Raw genomic sequence first — 19912 nt, 5'->3', positions numbered from 1 at the left:
CAGAATTCAAGCCACCATAGGAGAGGTGGGTGGACAGACTCCACAGTAATGTCCACTGACACCGGATACCTCTGATCAGATAGTACGCAGGGGATGTCATCTGACGCTACCGATATTTGTTTATGTAAGCCGCAATGTTATATCTGGTCGTTAAAAATCACAGGCGAGATTTTTACTGGGATACGTTTGTCATTAGAGGCTCTATTATTCGAGTTATTCAAGAAAGACGTACAATAGCGACCTTGAAACGCACCCACCACTGTCGCACTCAGCCCTGATTGGTCAGCGTTTCTAGGATATGGTACATGGCTTTCCCTCCTACCACTGTACAAAAATTTGCAACTGCACGAACTGTTTCCCATATTTGACGTTTTTTGGTCTGTATTGACTGGCTTTATTACGCCCTCGGCCTAGTGCACCAAATTGTAAAATTAACGTTCCTGTAAATTTTAGCTAACAAAAAAAAAATGGTTCAAATGGCTCTGAGCACTATGGGACTTAACATGTTAGGTCATCAGTCCCCTAGAACTTAGAACTACATAAACCTAACTAACCTAAAGACATCACACACACCCATGCCCGAGGCAGGATTCGAACCTGCGACCGTAGCAGTCCAGCCGTTCCGGACCGCAGCGCCCAGAACCGCAAGACCACCGCGGCCGGCTTTTAGCTAACACCTTTATGAATTTTAAGACCATAAAATAAATAACTAGATCGTTGTTTTCTTCAGGCCTCCTGACTACGAAACTAAGGTGCTTGTAAGGGTTGACTTTGGATCGTATTTTCAACGTAATTAGTTATAGCGTAACTTTTACAAAAGTCACTTTTTCTTCATTGCCATAACGGACACGTTAAAACTAATAATTTTAACGATATAGCCGAGTATGCTGGTGGCGTAATAGTCCAATCAACAGAGACGAAAAAAGGTAGAAAATCGGAAATAGTTCGTGTAGTCGGATTTTTTTTTATTTTTTTTTTTTATTTTGACAGTAGTATGTGGGGAGGGACATTAACAAAAATCAAGACTGGTGAGGGATGAATGGAGGGGTGGAGGCTACTTTTGTAGTTCTTCTTGAGTTATTCGAAAATTGTAGCCTCCGCCGAATAAGTATCACAGTACAAAATTTAACCAGAGTAAGTTTCCTGCAGAATGTTCCTGTTCAATTTTAATTTAGTATTGATAGTTTGCGCGTAGCTACCGAGAGAATATGCAAGTCGCGGATGTGGTTTTTAAAGGCCAGATATAACATTGCGGGTTACATAAAAAAAAACATCGGTATGGAAAGCTGGATCAGCCCGTATATTCTTATATCTCGTTATTCAGGGTGGTCAGAAGCCGTATGGAAAGGTTGGAAAGGTGTTGCAAGGGAGGTCGTGCTGACAAGTAATTGTCAACAAAAACATTCTCTACGTTGAGTGAAGTAATGGAAGGTGATGCAATACTTGAAGGGTTTATTTCAATAGTGGTACAAGTCCATTTTTGTTCATTCCGATATACATAGTCCTAAAGTTAAAAGAGCGCTGACAAATACGAGGGCAGTTCAATAAGTAATGCAACACATTTTTTTCTGAAACAGGGGTTGTTTTATTCTGCATTGAAATACACCAGGTTATTCCCCAATCTTTTAGCTACACAACACTATTTTTCAACGTAATCTCCATTCAATGCTACGGCCTTACGCCACCTTGAAATGAGGGCCTGTATGCCTGCACGGTACCATTCCACTGGTCGATGTCGGAGCCAACGTCGTACTGCATCAATAACTTCTTCATCATCCACGTAGTGCCTCCCACGGATTGCGACCTTCATTGGGCCAAACATATGGAAATCCGACGGTGCGAGATCGGGGCTGTAGGGTGCATGAGGAAGAACAGTCCACTGAAGTTTTGTGAGCTCCTCTCGGGTGCGAAGACTTGTGTGAGGTCTTGCGTTGTCATGAAGAAGGAGAAGCTCGTTCAGATTTTTGTGCCTACGAACACGCTGAAGTCGTTTCTTCAATTTCTGAAGAGTAGCACAATACACTTCAGAGTTGATCGTTTGACCATGGGGAAGGACATCGAACAGAATAAGCACTTCAGCGTCCCAGAAGACTGTAACCATGACTTTACCGGCTGAGGGTATGGCTTTAAACTTTTTCTTGGTAGGGGAGTGGGTGTGGCGCCACTCAATTGATTGCCATTTTGTTTCAGGTTCGAAGTGATGAACCCGTGTTTCATCGCCTGTAACAATCTTTGACAAGAAATTGTCACCCTCAGCCACATGACGAGCAAGCAATTCCGCACAGATGGTTCTCCTTTGCTCTTTATGGTGTTCGGTTAGACAACGAGGGACCCAGCGGGAACAAACCTTTGAATATCCTAACTGGTGAACCATTGTGACAGCACTACCTACAGAGATGTCAAGTTGAGCACTGAGTTGTTTGATGGTGATCCGTCGATCATCTCGAACGAGTGTGTTCGCACGCTCCGCCATTGCAGGAGTCACAGCTGTGCACGGCCGGCCCGCACGCGGGAGATCAGACAGTCTTGCTTGACCTTGCGGCGATGATGACACACGCTTTGCCCAACGACTCACCGTGCTTTTGTCCACTGCCAGATCACCGTAGACATTCTGCAAGTGCCTATGAATATCTGAGATGCCCTGGTTTTCCGCCAAAAGAAACTCGATCACTGCCCGTTGTTTGCAACGCACATCCGTTACAGACGCCATTTTAACAGCTCCGTACAGCGCTGCCACCTGTCGGAAGTCAATGAAACTATACGAGACGAAGCGGGAATGTTTGAAAATATTCCACAAGAAATTTTCGGTTTTTTCAACCAAAATTGGCCGAGAAAAAAAATGTGTTGCATTACTTATTGAACTGCCCTCGTATGCTCTTGAATATTTCTGGCATCTCAACTACAGATTTTTCAGCGCTCTTTTAACTTTAGGACTCTGTATCTCAGAATGAACAAAAATGGACTTGTACTGCTATTGAAATAACCCGTTCAATTAACTCCACCACTATACTATAAAACTTCTTGACAAGTACTGATCTATATGTACAATAATCAAAGTGAAAAACGCATTTTTGGAAAACAGAATCTCTTTTTATTGGAGCGCTGAGGTGATGGGAGACGATACCGACACAGAGCCCTTCTGATGAGCGCAGTCACTTTTCTATCACTGTGCTACGACGTTGCAGGCCTCGTCCGTCTCGTCGACGAGGCAGTCGGTCCAGGGCACCCAGGTGTTGTTCCAGCGCCGGGGGTCGGCCAGGTCGGGTTCCGACGCGACATCACCTTGCGCCATCAGCGGCTGCGACATGGCCTGGAGGCGCTCCAGCAGCGCTGACAGCACGCCGTCTGGAGCCACGCCGTCGCCGGCCTCGCACGGGTCCTCCGCGATGTTGAAGACACAGTAGTCGGTGCTGTTCTGGATGGAGCACTGCGGTTCCTGGGGGCGGTCCGGACAGGAGACGGTGGCCTCTGCGCGCAGCCTCAGCATCACCTCGGCTGGAGTGGAGTTGCCCAGCACGCTGGAGACTGCCTGCCCAGCGGCGCTGGAGAGCACCTGCTCAGGGCTGTAGGCTGGCGTGGACGCTCCGTCTTCGCTGCCGGTCGCCCCCACGTACTCCTGACTATTTTGTGTCCCTGATAGATAAAAACTTTATTTGCTTATTTATTTCTTACTTCGAAAAAAATGGCTCTGACAAGGAAACATCCCCATCGCACCCCCCTCAGATTTAGTTATAAGTTGGCACAGTGGATAGGCCTTGAAAAACTGAACACATATCGATCGAGAAAACAGGAAGAAGTTGTGTGGAACTATGAAAAAATAAGCAAAACATACAAACTGGGTCGTTCATGCATAAGATAGGCAATATTAAGGGCAATGTGAGGCGAGGAGCTCCGTGGTCCCGCGGTTAGTGTGAACAGCTGTGGAATGAGAGGTCCTTGGTTCAAATCTTCCATCATCCGAAAATTTTAACTTTTTATTTTCAGTTTATGTGAAAAACTCTTATGTTTTCATCACTCTTTTTGGAGTAATTATTACATCCACAAGAAAACCTAAATTGGGCAAGGTAGAAGAAACTTTTCACCCATTCGCCAAGTGTACTAGTTAGGTGGGTCGACAACATATTCCTGTCATGTGACGCACATGCTGTCACCAGTGTCGTATACAAAATATCAGACGTGTTTTCCTGGGGAGGAATCGGTTGACCTATGACCTTGCGATCAAATGTTTTCGGTTCCCATTGGAGAGGCACCTCCTTTCGTCAACTAATCACACGGTTTTGCGGTGCGGTCGCAAAACACAGACACTAAACTTATTACAGTGAACAGAGACGTCAATGAACGAACGGACAGATCATAACTTTGCGAAAATAAAGAAAGCAAAATTTTCCGTGGAGGGCAGATTAGAACCAAGGACCTCTGGTTTCGCAGCTGTTCACGCTAACCACGGGACCACGGCGCTCCTCACCTCATAGCCCCCTTAATATTGCCTATCTTTCGCATGGACGACCCAGTTTGTATATTTTGCTTATTTTTTCATAGTTCCACACAACTTCTTCCTGTTTTCTCGATTGATCTGTGTTCAGTTTTTCAAGGCCTATCCATTGTGCCAACTTATAACTAAACCTGAGGGGGGTGTGATGGGGATGTTCCCTTGTGAGCACTATGGGACTTCTAAGGTCATCAGTCCCCTACAACTTAGAACTACCTAAACCTAACTAACCTAAGGAAATCACACACATCCATTCCTGAGGCAGGGTTCGAACCTGCGACCGTAGTGGTCGCGCGGTTCCAGACTGTAGCGCCTAGAACCGCTCGGCCACGCCGGCCGGCATTTGTTACTTATTTAGTCTGACTAGATCAGGGCTCTCTCTTAATCTGACCAGGAGCAACACATACAAAAGATATTACAAACCTTCCGAGTAATAATAATAACAATGATAATAATAACTAATGCCAATAAGAGTAATAAAAAATAAGCTATTTTAACAGTAAAGGACATTTAGAACGATACAGATAAGCTTAACTCATTTGAATCTATGATTAATATTACCATAAGTGGAACCGATAAAGAAGAGGAACAGTTTGAAACGACAGTGACGGCAGCTGTTAGGTAATAAAAAATAAGCTATTTTAACAGTAAAGGACATTTCGAACGATATAGATAAGCTTAACTCATTTGAATCTATGATTGATATTACCGTAAGTGGAACGGATAAAGAAGAGGAACGGTTTGAAATGACAGTGAAGGCGGCTGTTAGGAAAGAACAGGATGTAAACAGAGAGCTCTGCCGAAAAGGGATAGCAAAAAGTTCTAAGGGGGACGACTGACGGAATCAGCTGCACAGACTGTACGAGAGCTGGCTGTTGTGACAGAAATGGACCGTTAGCTCTCTTTCGGAGCTTGGAAAGAATTTAATTTATGTTATATTTTGAGGAAGGTTGTTGCAAAGTCGAGTTCCTGTAGAGTAAATTACTAAGAGAACGTGGCAGTGTTATGTGACGGTAAAAAGAGAATTTTGATTTATTCAGAACGAATATTCCTGCTGTGCTGTTCAGATAGTAGAGCTAGAGCTGGAGACAAACAAGAGGGAGTGCAATGACTGAGAAGACGTACAGTAAAGATGATTATGTCTACGTATATCGGCACGTAGCCCTCATAACTCTTCGTAGGCTAGTGTCATATGGTCCAAAATGTTACGCCATAAATTTATCGTACATAAGCATTTATCGCCAGTTCCAGCCTGCGCGAGCTCCGCAAAAAAGTCTTTGGAGAGTGGCACCAAGTTAGTCACATGTGGGAGTATTAGTGTTGCTACGAAATTCTTTTTAAGTTCTAAAGGTAATATGTTTTTTTTTATTTATGTAGTGAGTAAAGTGAAGGTTACACATCCTTACTGAACGCCGTCGTATATTCATTCTAGTCTTAATGATAGTGCATAATTCTGCTCAGGTTTTTACAGAAGAAGGAAAGGTTACTTCTTTGCCGTTTGGGATCAGTAGTGGAAGAGATTCTGTGAACTCAACTGTTATAGGTCTTTCGCGACTGGCTAAGGTTGCATCCAAAAAAAGCACATAATAGACGTCTATTCCTCATCAATAGCTTGTTTAAGTTCAACAAATAATTTTGTACGAGAAGTCGTGGTATTGCGATTTTGCCACGAACTGGACTAGTATTCCTCTGAAAGGTCATTTTATAAATAACTAATTAGTAAGGAGTTCGTGAACTACAGTGAGGTGACAGGTCATGCGATAGTGATATGCGCATATACATTTGGCTGTAGTATTGCGTGCACTGGCGGGACCGGTCGTTGGTACTCGGGTGGTCCATGTGAAAAGGTGTCCGACGTCACGGGAATTATCAGACTTGCAACGCGGAATGTTAGTTGGAGCTAGACGTGTGGACCATTCCGTTTCAGATATCGTTAGAGAATTCAATATTCCGATATCCACATTGTCAATAGTGTGCCGATAATACCTAATTTCGGGCATTACCTCTCATCGTGGACAACGCAGTGGCCTACTGTCTTCACTTAACGATAGAGAGCAGCGGCGTTTTCTTAGAGTTGTCAGTGTTAAGGGGCTCCGGAAGGGCTCAAAATCATGAAAAGTTCAATTTTTACTTTTTTGAGTTTTCTGAAACTGCAGACTATTACCTTTTAATAGATATATAATTCAATTCCGAAGACTACAACTATTTTTAAATTTTTTTTAAATGTGTTCTACATGGGCGTGACCCACTGTGGCGCTGTTAAACTGCTGTCAAATGGTGTTATTATTAACGTCCGTGTTCATCAGGTACATTTTAGTGATGTGAGATAAAGTATGTGTTGTGGCTAACCTGTGATGGTTCAATATATATCGCTGGTGTGATTGTCGATCGTTTCATGTTTATTTACTCTGTCGTTATCTCGAAAATATTCGTAATTAATTCTGTTTCTTGAGTCTCTGTTTTGTTGAAGTATAATAATGAGTAAAAGTAAAGTTATTAGAAATCCTCTGAAGGCTTTTAAGAAAAGGAGAAATGTTGGAAAGCCAAAGGTATGTGTTATTACTGTAAATAATAACATTCTAACATGGTACGAGCGATGCTTGCTTTAGACAAGGAACGCCTTCGGGCTGCAGACAGGGCTGTAAAGAGTGAGAATGGCTCTGAGCACTATGGGACTCAACATCTTAGGTCATAAGTCCCCTAGAACTTAGAACTACTTAAACCTAACTAACCTAAGGATATCACACACACCCATGCCCGAGGCAGGATTCGAACCCGCGACCGTAGCAGTCCCGCGGTTCCGGACTGCAGCGCCAGAACCGCTAGACCACCGCGGCCGGCGCTGTAAAGAGTCTAGAAATACAAGCAAGAGTAAACAGGAGGAGGAACAAGAGGAAGCTGGAGGAGGAGCTTGCGGAGGATGAAGATAATCCACCCTCTGGACCTGGAATGCATTAAAAAGTTAATCCAATCTTTGTCGCTCGATTCCCAAAACTTTTATTTTCTCATACTAATTACATGTTTTCTAAGGATCTTCCAAACATATTTGTTTCAAACTTTCAGTAAATGTTACACAGTACCTTCTGCATAATTTAACACAGCCTTTTTTCAAAAAACTGTATATTTCTGAATATATAAATAAAAAATTGCAAAAAAATGTTGTGAATTTTCATTACAATTGAAAAAAATCATCTTTAATAACTGAACTAAAATTTTGTAAAATCCCTGTGTTAAGTTGTAGCCCATATTCTAATAAATAATCTGTAAAAAGTTCAACTTCCTACCTCAAATACTTTGTGATGGGAGATGTAATTTATAAGCGTTATTTTAACATTGCAAGTATAGGGCGTTCCGGAGCCCCTTAACAGACAAGCAACACTGTTTGAAATAACCGCAGAAAACAATATGGCGTCCACGATGAACGTATACGTTGGGACAGTGCGGCGAAATTTGGTGTTAATTGGATATGGCAGCAGACGAGCGAGTGCCTTTGCTAACTATACGACGTCGCCTGCAGCGCCTCTTCTGGGCTCGTGACCATATCGGTTGGACCCTAAACAATTGGAAAACCATCACCTGGTCAGAGGACTCCAAATTTCAGATGGTAAGAGCTGATGGAACGGTTCGATTGTGGAGCAGATGCCACGAAGCCATCCACCCAAGTTGTCAACAAGGCGCTGTGCAAGCAGGTGGTGGTTCAGTAATGGTGGGGCTGTGTTTATATGGAAAGTATTGTATCCTATGATCCTACTGAACCTATCGTTCACTGTAAATGATTGTTTGGCTACTTAGAGACCATCTACAGCCATTGATTCAGAACGATGCAATTATTGTGAATGACGAAGCACCATGTCACTGGGCCACAATTGTTCTTAACTAGTTTGAAGGACATTTTGGACAATTGGAGAGAATGATTTGGCCATGCATAATAGCACTATGAATCCCATCGGACATGTACAGTACATGATCGAGACGTCAGTTTGTCTATAAAATCCTCCACCGGCAATATTTTCGAAGTTATGGACAGCTTTAGAGGGAGCTAAGCTCCGTACTTCTGCAGGGGACTGCCACGGACTTGTTGACTACATGCCAGGTCGAGTCGCTGCTCTACGCCGAGCAACAGGAGGTCCTACACGATATTAGGAGGTATCACATGACTTTTGTCATCTCAGTGTATGTTTTCTAAAGTCTCGGATAATGCTGGTAGAATTCAAATCGATCAGAGGGATGTTTGGCCGACTCCTTCTCGGATAATGGTTGTATGAGTCCCTGCTTCCAAGCTGCTGGAGAGATAACTAGGGTCAGAGAACAGTTAAAAGTATCCGTTATTTTTGGCAGTAGAGTATCAACTGAAAGATTGATCATTTGTACTGTTACGTTATCTCACCCTGCAGCATCCGAACGAATTCGTGCAGTTGGCTTGTGGACTGTGTTAAGGCCACTGGCTACAGACACCGATAACTGATACATCAAGGGACTCGAAGGTTTTTGCCCTTGTTAAATTGGTCAAGTCGCGATATCAGCGTGGCGAAGTGCTCAATTATATCGTAAATAGGAACTAGAGGTTCAGCTGCGAGCTATTCTAACAAGTTGTAGATATTTCCACAGGACTGTGTGTCTGTGAAAGCCCTTAGCTAGTGAGTGGCCATATCTGGGTTTTTCATTCCTCCCAGATTGACTAACTCGGTTTCGTACTTGCTTTTAGGTTAGATGATTATTAAAGGTCGAGTGGCTTTCGCGTATCCTGTGCTGCATCTCAGACACCCCTCAAGGTGTTTCAGGTGGTCTGTAAGCCACGCTGCCAGTTTCATGCATTGCCCGAAAGAAAAAGAAGAAAAACACTGATAAGCCAAAACATTACGATTACAGCCCATCGCGAGGTTGGGTGCAAGCTGAAGGAGTTGTGGGCACGTGACAGCGTAACGAAAGAATACAAGTGGAGCTCACACGGATGAGGGGTCACTCTAGTGAAGATACGGGCTATAGACGGGGAAATCCATTGAGATAAGCGTCTTTGACAAATAGCGGATTATTACTACGCAGAGTCTGTGAACTAACTGCTCGAAAACATCGAAGCTGTTCGAATGTTCACGTGATTCTGTCGTGAGCATCTACGGAAAGAGGTAGAAGGACAGTGAAGCTACCATTAGGCAATACATGTTTGGACGTCCTCTGCTCTTGTCCGCCGCTCGTGGTCTCGCGGTAGCGTTCTCGCTTCCCGAGCGCGGGGTCCCGGGTTCGATTCCCGGCGGGGTCAGGGATTTTCACCTGCCTCGAGATGACTGGGTGTTTGTGTTGTCCTCATCATTTCATCATCATCCAGGAAAGTGGCTCAATTGGACTGAGCAAAGATTGGGTAATTGTACGGGCGCTGATAACCACGCTGTTGAGCGCCCCACAAACCAAACATCATCATCATCATCTCTGCTCTTCACAGAACGTGGGGTTCGGAAGCTTGTCTGCTCTGTAAAGTAGGACAGATAACTATCTGTGGCATTTGCGACGAAAGAGCACATTTCTGGTGCACGCACAAGTGTTTCGGATCGCACCGTTTATCGCACATAGTTGAACATGGAGCTTCGCCGCTGAACACCCATACGCCCTCACACTTTGACCGAACGACATCGTCAAGGCGATGTCATCTTTCAGCAGTTATGTTTGTGTCCCGTAGCCAGAACCGCGCTACAATGGTTTGAGAAGCATTATAGTGAAGTCACGTTGATGTCTAGGCGCTCATATTCGCCCGATGTGGATCACATGGAACCCTTCCGGGATGCTACCGGCCGCCATCACTGCGTATGCAGAAGAGCACCCCGTTATTTACGCGAATTACATGATCTGTGCAGATAAAACCAATGCCACATACTCCACAAACCTACCAACAAACCGTTGGACCCCCGATACGCAGAATCAGTGATGTATTTCGTTCCAAAAGACGGACAAACAAGCAGGTGGTGAGAATGTTTTCGCTCATCAGCGTACATTGTTAATTCTGTTACAGACTATGTTCTACATAAAATGCGTAACGTGTAGTTATCTGAATATTAGACAGTCTTTTATGTATTGCATTGTTCCTTTTTGTCATTTATGTGAGGATGTCAATCCGTACAGTTCGCATCAATCCGTACAGTTCGTAGAATAAGGATAAAAAATGAGACGTCGCGTATTTAACCCTTTATTTGCCACTATTTTAAAATTTTGAGGAAAAAGTATCTTAATTGTTTTATTTACAGTACATTGGACATTTTGAACAAAATAGAGAATGAATTTAAATTAATTACATTTTTTTTAAGAAAACGGCGTGCTGCTACTAAACAAATGAGTCTTTCTATTGGCTAATATGATACTCTTTGTCCTTTATTGTTGTTATTTAAACTATTCGTTTTAAGACAGCGTTGTTGATGTCATGATTTTTGTTTGGTCTTCACAGATTCTCTTCGTAAGCTCACTGTGTTATCTCATGCGTTCTTCCGACTGTTTACTTTCTGTTCTCTTTCTCGTACGTCTTTGTGACGCTTCCAATATGTTCCCAATTTCTTATGTAATCTTATGTGCTCTCCGCTTCTTTCACATCTCCTTCTGTTTCAATGATTCGCTTTGCCTTTTTCTTCCTGCTGTTCGCTATCTGGAAGATTTGTGTTGTGAACCTGTTCATGATCAACCACCTTCGTCCATAGTATTTTCACCCTCTCTTTCTAAAAGTGATCGTTGTTGTTCCTTTCTGTTTGTAGGTCCCTCTCGACGGCCTCTTTATCCAATTAAATTTACGAGATGCTTGATCTCAAGTCCTATTCAAACCCCAAATCAGGAATTTGATGAAATGGACAGGATCGTTCCTATCATTAATGCTGATAGGAAGAGAAGTTTTGTAGAGTTGTTGGTCATTAAAAAAGAGACGATTGATACCTATATAAATTTTCCTCATAATTTTCGCTTTATACTTTTCATTCTGTCTTCTTATTGTCTGATCATGAACCATAACAAATTATTCTGCGTAGAGTGTTTCAATAGAGCTGCTCTTTTGTAATAATTACATTTACATTGACAAAGAGAGATTCTGTCTTGTAAAACTCCTCGTGAGCTTATATACATTTTGTTTTGCTTAGCCTTTTATTTATATAAATCAACATAAATGCACCTGTTCATTTATGCATCTGTCCATATATTTGTAAAAACCATTGTGTGTACATGTATGGCTAAATGTGTGTGTGTGTGTGTGTGTGTGTGTGTGTGTGTGTGTGTGTGTGTACGAATTTTCGTACACGTATCACTTACTGCCTCAAACGTAGATCTTTGGGGGGTAGCAATAGGCTGACACTGGCTTGAGGTTGGGAGTGCAAAATTGACACAAAAGCATAAATCAGGTAGGTTTGGGTACATTATAACCAAATGTCGCATATACAGGGTGGTCCATTGATCTTGACCAGGCCAAATATCTCACGAAATAAGCGTCAAACCAAAAAACTACGACGAACGAAACTTGTCAAACTTGAAGGGGGAAACCAGATGGCGCTATGGTTGGCTGGCTAGATGGCACTGCCATAGGTCAAACAGCATTTTTTTTTTTTTAAATTGGAGCCTCCATTTTTATTAGATATTCGTGTAGTACGTTAAGAAATATGAATATTTTAGTCGGACCACTTATTTCGCTTTGTGATGGATGGCGCTGTAGTCACAAATATATGGCACTCAATTTTAGACAAACATTTGGTAACAGGTAGGATTTTTAAATTAAAATGCAGAACGTAGGTACGTTTGAACATCTTATTTCGGTTGTTCCAATGTGATACATGTACCTTTGTGAACTTATCATTTCTGAGAACGCATGCTGTTACAGCGTGATTACCTGTAAATACCACATAATGCAATAAATGCTCAAAATGATGCCCGCCAACCTCAATGCATTTCGCAATACGTGTAACGACATTCCTCTCAATAGCCGGTAGTTCGCCTTCCGTAATGTTCGCACATGCTTTGACAATGCGCTGACGCATGTTGTCAGGCGTTGTCGTTGGATCACGATAGCAAATATCCTTCAACTTTCCCCACAGGAAGAAATCCGGGGACGTCAGATCTGGTGAGCGTGCGGGCCATGGTATCGTGCTTCGACGACCAATCCACCTGCGCTTCAACCGCACGCGAGCTATGTGCCGCACATCCGTCATGTTGGAAGTACGTCTCCATTCTGTCATGCAGTGAAATATCTTGTAGTAACATCGGTAGAACATTGCGTAGGAAATCAGCATACATTGCACCAGCATACATAGATTTCCATCGATAAAATGGGGGCCAATTATCCTTCCTCCCATAATGCCACACCATACATTAAGCCGCCCAGGTCGCTAAAGTTCCACTTATCGCAGCCATGGTGGATTTTCCGTTGCCAAATAGTGCATATTATGCCGGTTTACGTTACCGCTGTTGGTGAATGGCGCTTCGTCGCTAAATAGAACGTGTGTAAAAAAACTGTCATCGTCCCGTAATTTCTCTTGTGCCCAGTGGCAGAACTGTACACGTCAAAAGTCGTCGCCATGCAATTCCTGGTGCATAGAAATATGGTACGGGTGCAATCGATGTTGATGTAGCATTCTCTGCACCGACGTTTTTGAGGTTCCCGATTCTCTCGCAATTTGTCTGTTACTGATGTGCGGATTAGCTGCGACAGCAGCTAAAACACCTACTTGGGCATCATCATTTGTTGCAGGTCGTGGTTGACGTTTCACATGTGCCTGAAACCTTCCTTTTTCGTTAAATAACGAAACTATCCAGCGAACGGTCCGGACACCTGGTTGATGTCGTACAGGATACCGAGCACTTCACATAGCACACGCCCGTTGGGCATTTTATCACAATAGCCATACATCAACACGATTTCGACATTTTCCGCAATTGGTAAACGTCCATTTTAACACGGGTGATGTATTCCGTACTGACGGAATGTTACGTGATACCACGTGTTTATGCGTTTGTGACCATTACAGCGCCATCTATCACAAAGCGAAAAAAGTGGTCCCACTGAAACATTCATATTTCTTTACGTTCTACACGAATATGTAATAATAAATGGGGATTCCTATTTTAAAAAACGCAGTTGATATCCGTCGGACCCATGGCAGCGCCATCTAGCGGGCCAACCATAGCGCCATCTGATACTCCTTTCTACGCTGTTATTAGCCACTAGTACACAACAACAAACTCGACGAGTCGTTTCTCAGAGCGCACGGAGACGAGTTCTGAGGTGACGTCGTAGTGAGGGGTAGTGGCAGGTGACGCGTCTGCTTACGTCGGACTGGAGCGAGCAGATAGCTTCCACATGAGTCATCGTACTGGTACGACAGATATGTTCTTGCGAAGCAGCATTTCCAAGTAGTTACAGCTGTTGCCGAAAGGTGTCAGCCTCTTTCAGAGTAAAACAGTATGTAGTCAGCTCAAAATACTGGCTCTGAGCACTATCGGACTTAACATCTAAGGTCATCAGTTCCTCAGAACTGCTTAAACCTAACTAACCTAAGGACATCACACACATCCATGCCCGAGGCATGATTCGAACGTGCGCCGTAGCAGTCGCGTGGTTCCAGACTGAAGCGCCCAGAAGCGCTCGATTACCGCGGCCGGCCCTGTAGTCAGCTCAGCTATCTTAGAAATGAAACTACTTCTACGTGAGTATTACGTCTTCTATTAACTGGTGTTGATTTAATATGTTTAGTTATTAGTGTAAGTGATGGTGTGAGTGCAGAGTAGTATAATATACGAATATTTTTAGTCTATTAACTGAGAAAATCGTAGCGTGGGAATTGCGTCAATACAAAATCAGTGTATTATACTCTCAGGAGAAATTTATAAAGTGTCACTAGGCAATTTCGGGTAGTGGGAAAACAAGAAACATTTTACCTTAATTCCGTTATTTAATGCGGGAGCCGTTTTGATATCTGTGGGTTTTGTAAATTTGTTCTGTTAATAAAGTGCCATAAAAACTATAAAGTAGTAATTGATCAAATCTGAAAGATGTGTGATTGTGCGAATTAATGATATTTGATTGGCTATTACCTATAACAGCTCATCAGAGGACATTGTATACGTGCTTATTTTTGGGGAAAAACTGATTGCTTTGTGAAGCCTACGAAACTTCGGAGATCAGTTTGCATCATGTTCGGGCGCATGTATTAGAGTCTCTGAGCAGAAGTAATAATTATCCAGAATAATATCTAACACATGCCGCAAAGTAAGTGGGTGACAAGCCGAAGGGGCGAAATTCAGATTTATATGCTTCACTGTGACTTTTGAAGTAACTGAAATGAAACAGAGACCAAGAAATGAACGTTCGCAATTTTCTAGTTGTGAAATATTTGACCAAGGATTCTGTCACATACAGTACTTTCGTTAATCCTTTTGGTAACGGGTTTGGTTCAGTATCTCAAGCTGGCTATTACGAGTGAGTGCGATTGCGTGTGAATGTCGGAACTGTAATTCTGATTAGCATTGGCGTGGCGGTGTTTTGTACAAAAGGAGTAACAATAGATCGAAATTTCCACTGATTACCCTTCAATAGCTCAGTTAACCTGAAAAACTTTGTTACACCCACTAGACACGCAAAGAGTGACTAGTGCCGCTACAGCTTTTCCAGTCCAGACATAATGTTCATTCTGTAACAGGGCAGGCGTGTGAGCTGCCCCAGAAGAAGAAATTCACCCCAGTGCGAGTGGATATTTTTCTGTAGGACGAAGGAGCCGTTTCAATAGGACGTGCTGACGAGTTCAAAGCACGTCTACAGACCTTATTACTGAGCTCTGAAACAGAATGGCGTTGACATTAGAGGGTGGACGCACTAATCCCCATCTGCCCACCCTGATGTAAGTTTTTTGTGGTTACCCTAAAAAAATGCTTCAAACGTATAGTGGGATGATTTCCAACGATAAGGACGTAGCAGACTCCATACTCGGTCCCTACCAGACTATAATTGTGAATATTGAAATGGATGTATGTATGTATGAAATACTGTTTCTTCTTAATATGTAATGGCAATACACGTGGTCCGCAGCTCGTGGTCGTGCGGTAGCGTTCTCGCTTCCCACTCCCGGTTTCCCGGGTTCGATTCCCGGCGGGGTCAGGGATTTTCTCTGCCTCGTGATGACTGGGTGTTGTGTGCTGTCCTTAGGTTAGTTACGTTTAAGTAGTTCTAAGTTCTAGGGGACTGATGACCATAGCTGTTAAGTCCCATATTGCTCAGAGCCATTTTTTTTGCAATACACGTTCATTAATGTTGCTTAATATATCCCTGGATCAATAAAAGTGTAGCCAGTGCAGTTTGTTTACAACATCCTGAACGAGCGGTCGTAGTTTTCGATCTGTTGGAGCTACTAGAAGTCGGTCAGCATTGGGCGACGAGTATATCGTACCACAGTTAACATCAGCAGTACAACAATACAGTACCTGAGGGTACTGTAGCTGTTCTAAAGTGTTTGTCATGCCAAACTGCAAGCTCATGCGCTACGCCAGAATTGCGTGACAAGTGTGCAAGTGGTTTCTACCACACCAACACTCTCCCCATAGCTGTCAATGTCTTCAGCTTTGATAAGCAGAGGTTGACTCCTCCGCTCCATGAAAGGTCCTAAAAAATCGGCCGGACGTTGTGAATTTAGTTAGTTAGTTAGTTGGGTGTTTCATTCATCAATCGCACGGTACGGTAGCCGTTATGATGTGGAACGTGTCAAGTGTGCAAGAAAAGCACATATGAAACCAAATTTCAATTTATTTTTGAAGCTGTTACTGCTGTCTGTCAGACACCTTATTTCATCTGGTAATTTGTCAAAAATTTTTATAACAGCATATTTTACCCCTTTCTGTGCCAAAGATAGGTTGAGCAAATGATAGTGTAAGTCGTTCTTTCTTCTGGTATTATAATCGTGATTGTCACTGTTGTTTTTAACCTGGTCATTGTTGGTGAGAACAAATTTCATTAGTGAGTAGATGTATTGTGAGGCTGTTGTAAGAATTCCCAATTTTTTTAAAAAGATACCTACAAGATGTGCGACCATGAACACCACACATTAATCTAACCACTTACTTTTGAGCAGTGAATACTTTTTCTGTAAATGTCGAGTTACCCCAAAATATTATTCCATATGACATCAGAGAGTGAAAGTATGCAAAGTATGTTAGCTTACTAATTTCTATATCCTCACAATTGGCAATTATTCTGATCGCAAAAGTTACTGAACCTAGTCGCTTTAGGAGATCGAAAATATGAATTTTCCAAGATTCTCATCTATATGTACAACCAAAAACTTAGTATGCTGTACTCTGTCTACTGACTGCTGATGATGTGTTATATTTATTGAAGGAATTGCACTTTTGCAGCAGAAAATTGGATGTACTGTGTTTTTTCAAAGTTTAGAGCAACTCCATTTGCAGAAAACCAATTAATGACTTTTCTGAAGACCTCATTCTTTTTTATTAATTTCAATTTGACTTTCTCTCACTGGATTAATAATGATGCTTGTATCATCAGCAAACAGTGTCAGTTCAGCTTCCTGTTTCAGATAGGAAGGGAATTCGTTCACATATATCAAGAACAGTAGGGGGCCCATGATTGAACCCTGTAGAACACCTAATGTAATTTCACCCCATTTAGATGAAGTGGCAAACTTATTTAAATCACTTGACCCATATAAGGAAACTTTTTAGTTCCTGTTCTGTAGGTATGACTTAAACCATTCATATCCTATTCCATTTATACCATAGAATTGTAATTTCTGTAACATAATGTCATGATTCACACAATCAGATGCTTTGGACAAGTCACAGAAAATTCCTACTGGTGACATTTTACTATTTAAAGGCTCTATTATGTGTACAGTGAAATTGTACATGTCTGCCTCAGTGGAACAGCATAAACTATACTGTTACTACTAGTACAGGGCGAGCAAAATAAAATTAACTCAAAAAATATTTAAGGCAACTCAAGACAGGCAACCGAACGGCATCCGAACTTACATCCAGTGTCCCTGATGTGGGTGATGTAATACGGCTTGAGATGCATTACATATTTTCTGGGTCAATGTTCTTTTCCCTCCTGTACTACTAATACTACCACTACTACTACTACTACTGCTACTACAGTGCCCCTTATACAAACATCAGCTTTAATGCACCTGAATGTTTTTTCTTCAATATGCGTTTCATATGTCTGTATGATACACCCTACGGGAGTGAATGTTCGCTATCTATGGATAAAGAGTATAGCTGCCTATCAGTATGCGTCCTTGTACTCACCTCTGACGAGTTTCCAGTCTCCAACACGCACGGCTGCGTTCTCCGCCTGTTCGTCGATATTGACAAGCAGCTCAGTGCGTGGGTGGAAACCACCGACAACCAGCTCGGGCCACATGTCCATACCGTCCAGGTCATCAGGGAGGGCAGACGCATTACCTCCTGGAAATTGACCTCCATGTAGGCAAATAACTTCGCAGTTTGCGTTGCTGTACATTTTTCAAATGAACTCTGTTTACAGAAAGGTCTTTTGCGATTCACTTGAATTTCTGTAGATACAGGACACTTGTAAGCTACTTTCTCATACGCAAGGCAGAGGCGGCTCGTAACTAATATACGTGTGGGTCCACAAACGAAACCAGAATCGTCTGTGCATAAGAAAAATATTACAAAATTAATATGAATCACATGTAAGTTCACACCAAAACGTCATTGCAAATCAAAGTATCACTGTCCTCTGTACATGACAGAGAAACGTAGCTGTACATAAGGTCCACTCTTCTATCTTTGAAGTTCAAATGGCTCTAAGCTCTATGGTACTTAACATCTGAGGTCACCATTCCCGTAGAACTTAGAACTACTTAAACCTAACTAACCTAAGGACACCACACGCATTCATGCCCGAGGCAGGATTCTAACCTGCGACCGTAGCGGTAGCGCGGTTCGAGACTACGCGCCTAGAACCTCTGGGCCACTCCGGCCGGCCCCGAGGCAGGATTGGAGCCTGTGAGCGTAGCAGCAGCGCGGTTCCGGAATGCAGAGCCTAGAACGACTCGGCCACAGCGGTAGGATTCTTTGAAGTCAGTAACCTTTTCATTGAAAGGATGTAAGGCTTGAATCATGTCCGTTTCTATGGAGATGCACTCAACCTACTCTCCCTCATTCCGCTTGTTAGAACTGCCTTCATCCTCTTCAGAGTTGAGAAGCGTCTTTCAATCTCAGCGGTAGTCGTAAGAATCGTGCAGAAAATTGTCAAAAGTTCCTTAAAATCTCGTTTTCAGGTGGCTTTCAATTATGGATAGAAGATTGGTCCCATCACACATATTTAGAAAGTCTTGGAGCCTGAAGATACCATATAGTTCAGATTTCAGGCAGTCCTTTCACGAAACTGGATTTGCTTCTATTCTTAGATTTAGACGATACGAAAGTGAGTTGCCTGCCTGCTATTCTGATTAATTTTGACTTTACTTCGTAATTCTAAGATAAGAAACTTCTAAAATATTATTTGCACATCCTAGCATTTGAAACACAATTAGCAAATATAACCATTATTAAAATGTATTACCCGCTAAAACACGAAAGCTGGGAAGACGTGTACGCCGTTATAACAGCGCCCTACCCCTTCAACATGATATAGTCAGTCCACAGGAGGAGCAGAAGTAATGTACGTGATTGAGGCTTGGAATTATGAGCTTCCCCAAAGACTATTTATTTGGTCACAAGTACGACGCCAGGCACTGGACAAGGTACAGGACGGAAGAAATAAAACTGACGGAGAAGATATTTCGTGTACCTTACAATAGGCAACGCTACTTTTATCTTCCGGATCCGGGGATGATAATGTAACTTGGATTGTCTCTCTTAAGGTATATGAAATTCAGCGTCTGACAATAAATGTTAAGCACCCGGAAGACACGGCCGAATGTTAGTGTAGCTTCGTACATGCACACACCACTGGCCAGTTTATTAACGATTGGAGCAGAAGTTTTAAGTGACAAGTAGAACGGCCACTAGAGTGCGTTATTGTTGTTGGTGTAAAATATTGATACTAGGCCTGGTGGCGTACATAAAGATCGTCAAGAGCTTCAGACGTTGAACGATCACTACGAAGAACACGGACATCCCGAGTACACGCGAGAAGCAGCGTTAGCAGCACTCCATCTCATTGTGTGTCTCCACTTGGCAGGCTGTTCAAACCGTGCAATATCCTTTTAATGGAACATTCTGACGTGACGGTGGGCTAGAGCTGTATTGCATGGGATCCTAATGATAGAAATACTCGTTAGCATCACAACAAAATCAGTTGCGTTTGGGGTGCTGCTGCTACTGGGAAGCGTTATTTGCTGGTGAATATATTCGTGTTGTGGTCTGTGATGAATGTCTGTTCTGCACTGCAGCAAGTGGCCACTGTCGATGACCATGGTGGCCTCTTGG

At 42.8% G+C, this 19912-nt stretch overlaps 1 protein-coding gene across 1 annotated transcript in view; it reads right to left on the bottom strand.

Annotated features, from left to right (window-relative positions):
* Nucleotides 1-3163: 3163 nt before the first annotated feature.
* The window catches only part of LOC126176648 (arylsulfatase B-like), a 108344-nt gene continuing 91595 nt past the window's right edge, over nucleotides 3164-19912 (bottom strand). The window contains exons 8-9 of the mRNA XM_049923806.1: nucleotides 17762-17920; nucleotides 3164-3633 (exon numbers count right to left, since the gene is read on the bottom strand). Coding sequence (XP_049779763.1) covers nucleotides 3164-3633; nucleotides 17762-17920 — 629 coding nt within the window. The remainder of the gene's footprint in view (nucleotides 3634-17761; nucleotides 17921-19912) is intronic.

The sequence above is a fragment of the Schistocerca cancellata genome, chromosome 3 (genome assembly GCF_023864275.1).
Source record: "Schistocerca cancellata isolate TAMUIC-IGC-003103 chromosome 3, iqSchCanc2.1, whole genome shotgun sequence".
NCBI lineage: Eukaryota > Metazoa > Arthropoda > Insecta > Orthoptera > Acrididae > Schistocerca > Schistocerca cancellata.
The sequence above is the reverse complement of the archived record's forward strand: the minus strand, read 5'-3'. Positions and strand labels throughout refer to the sequence as shown.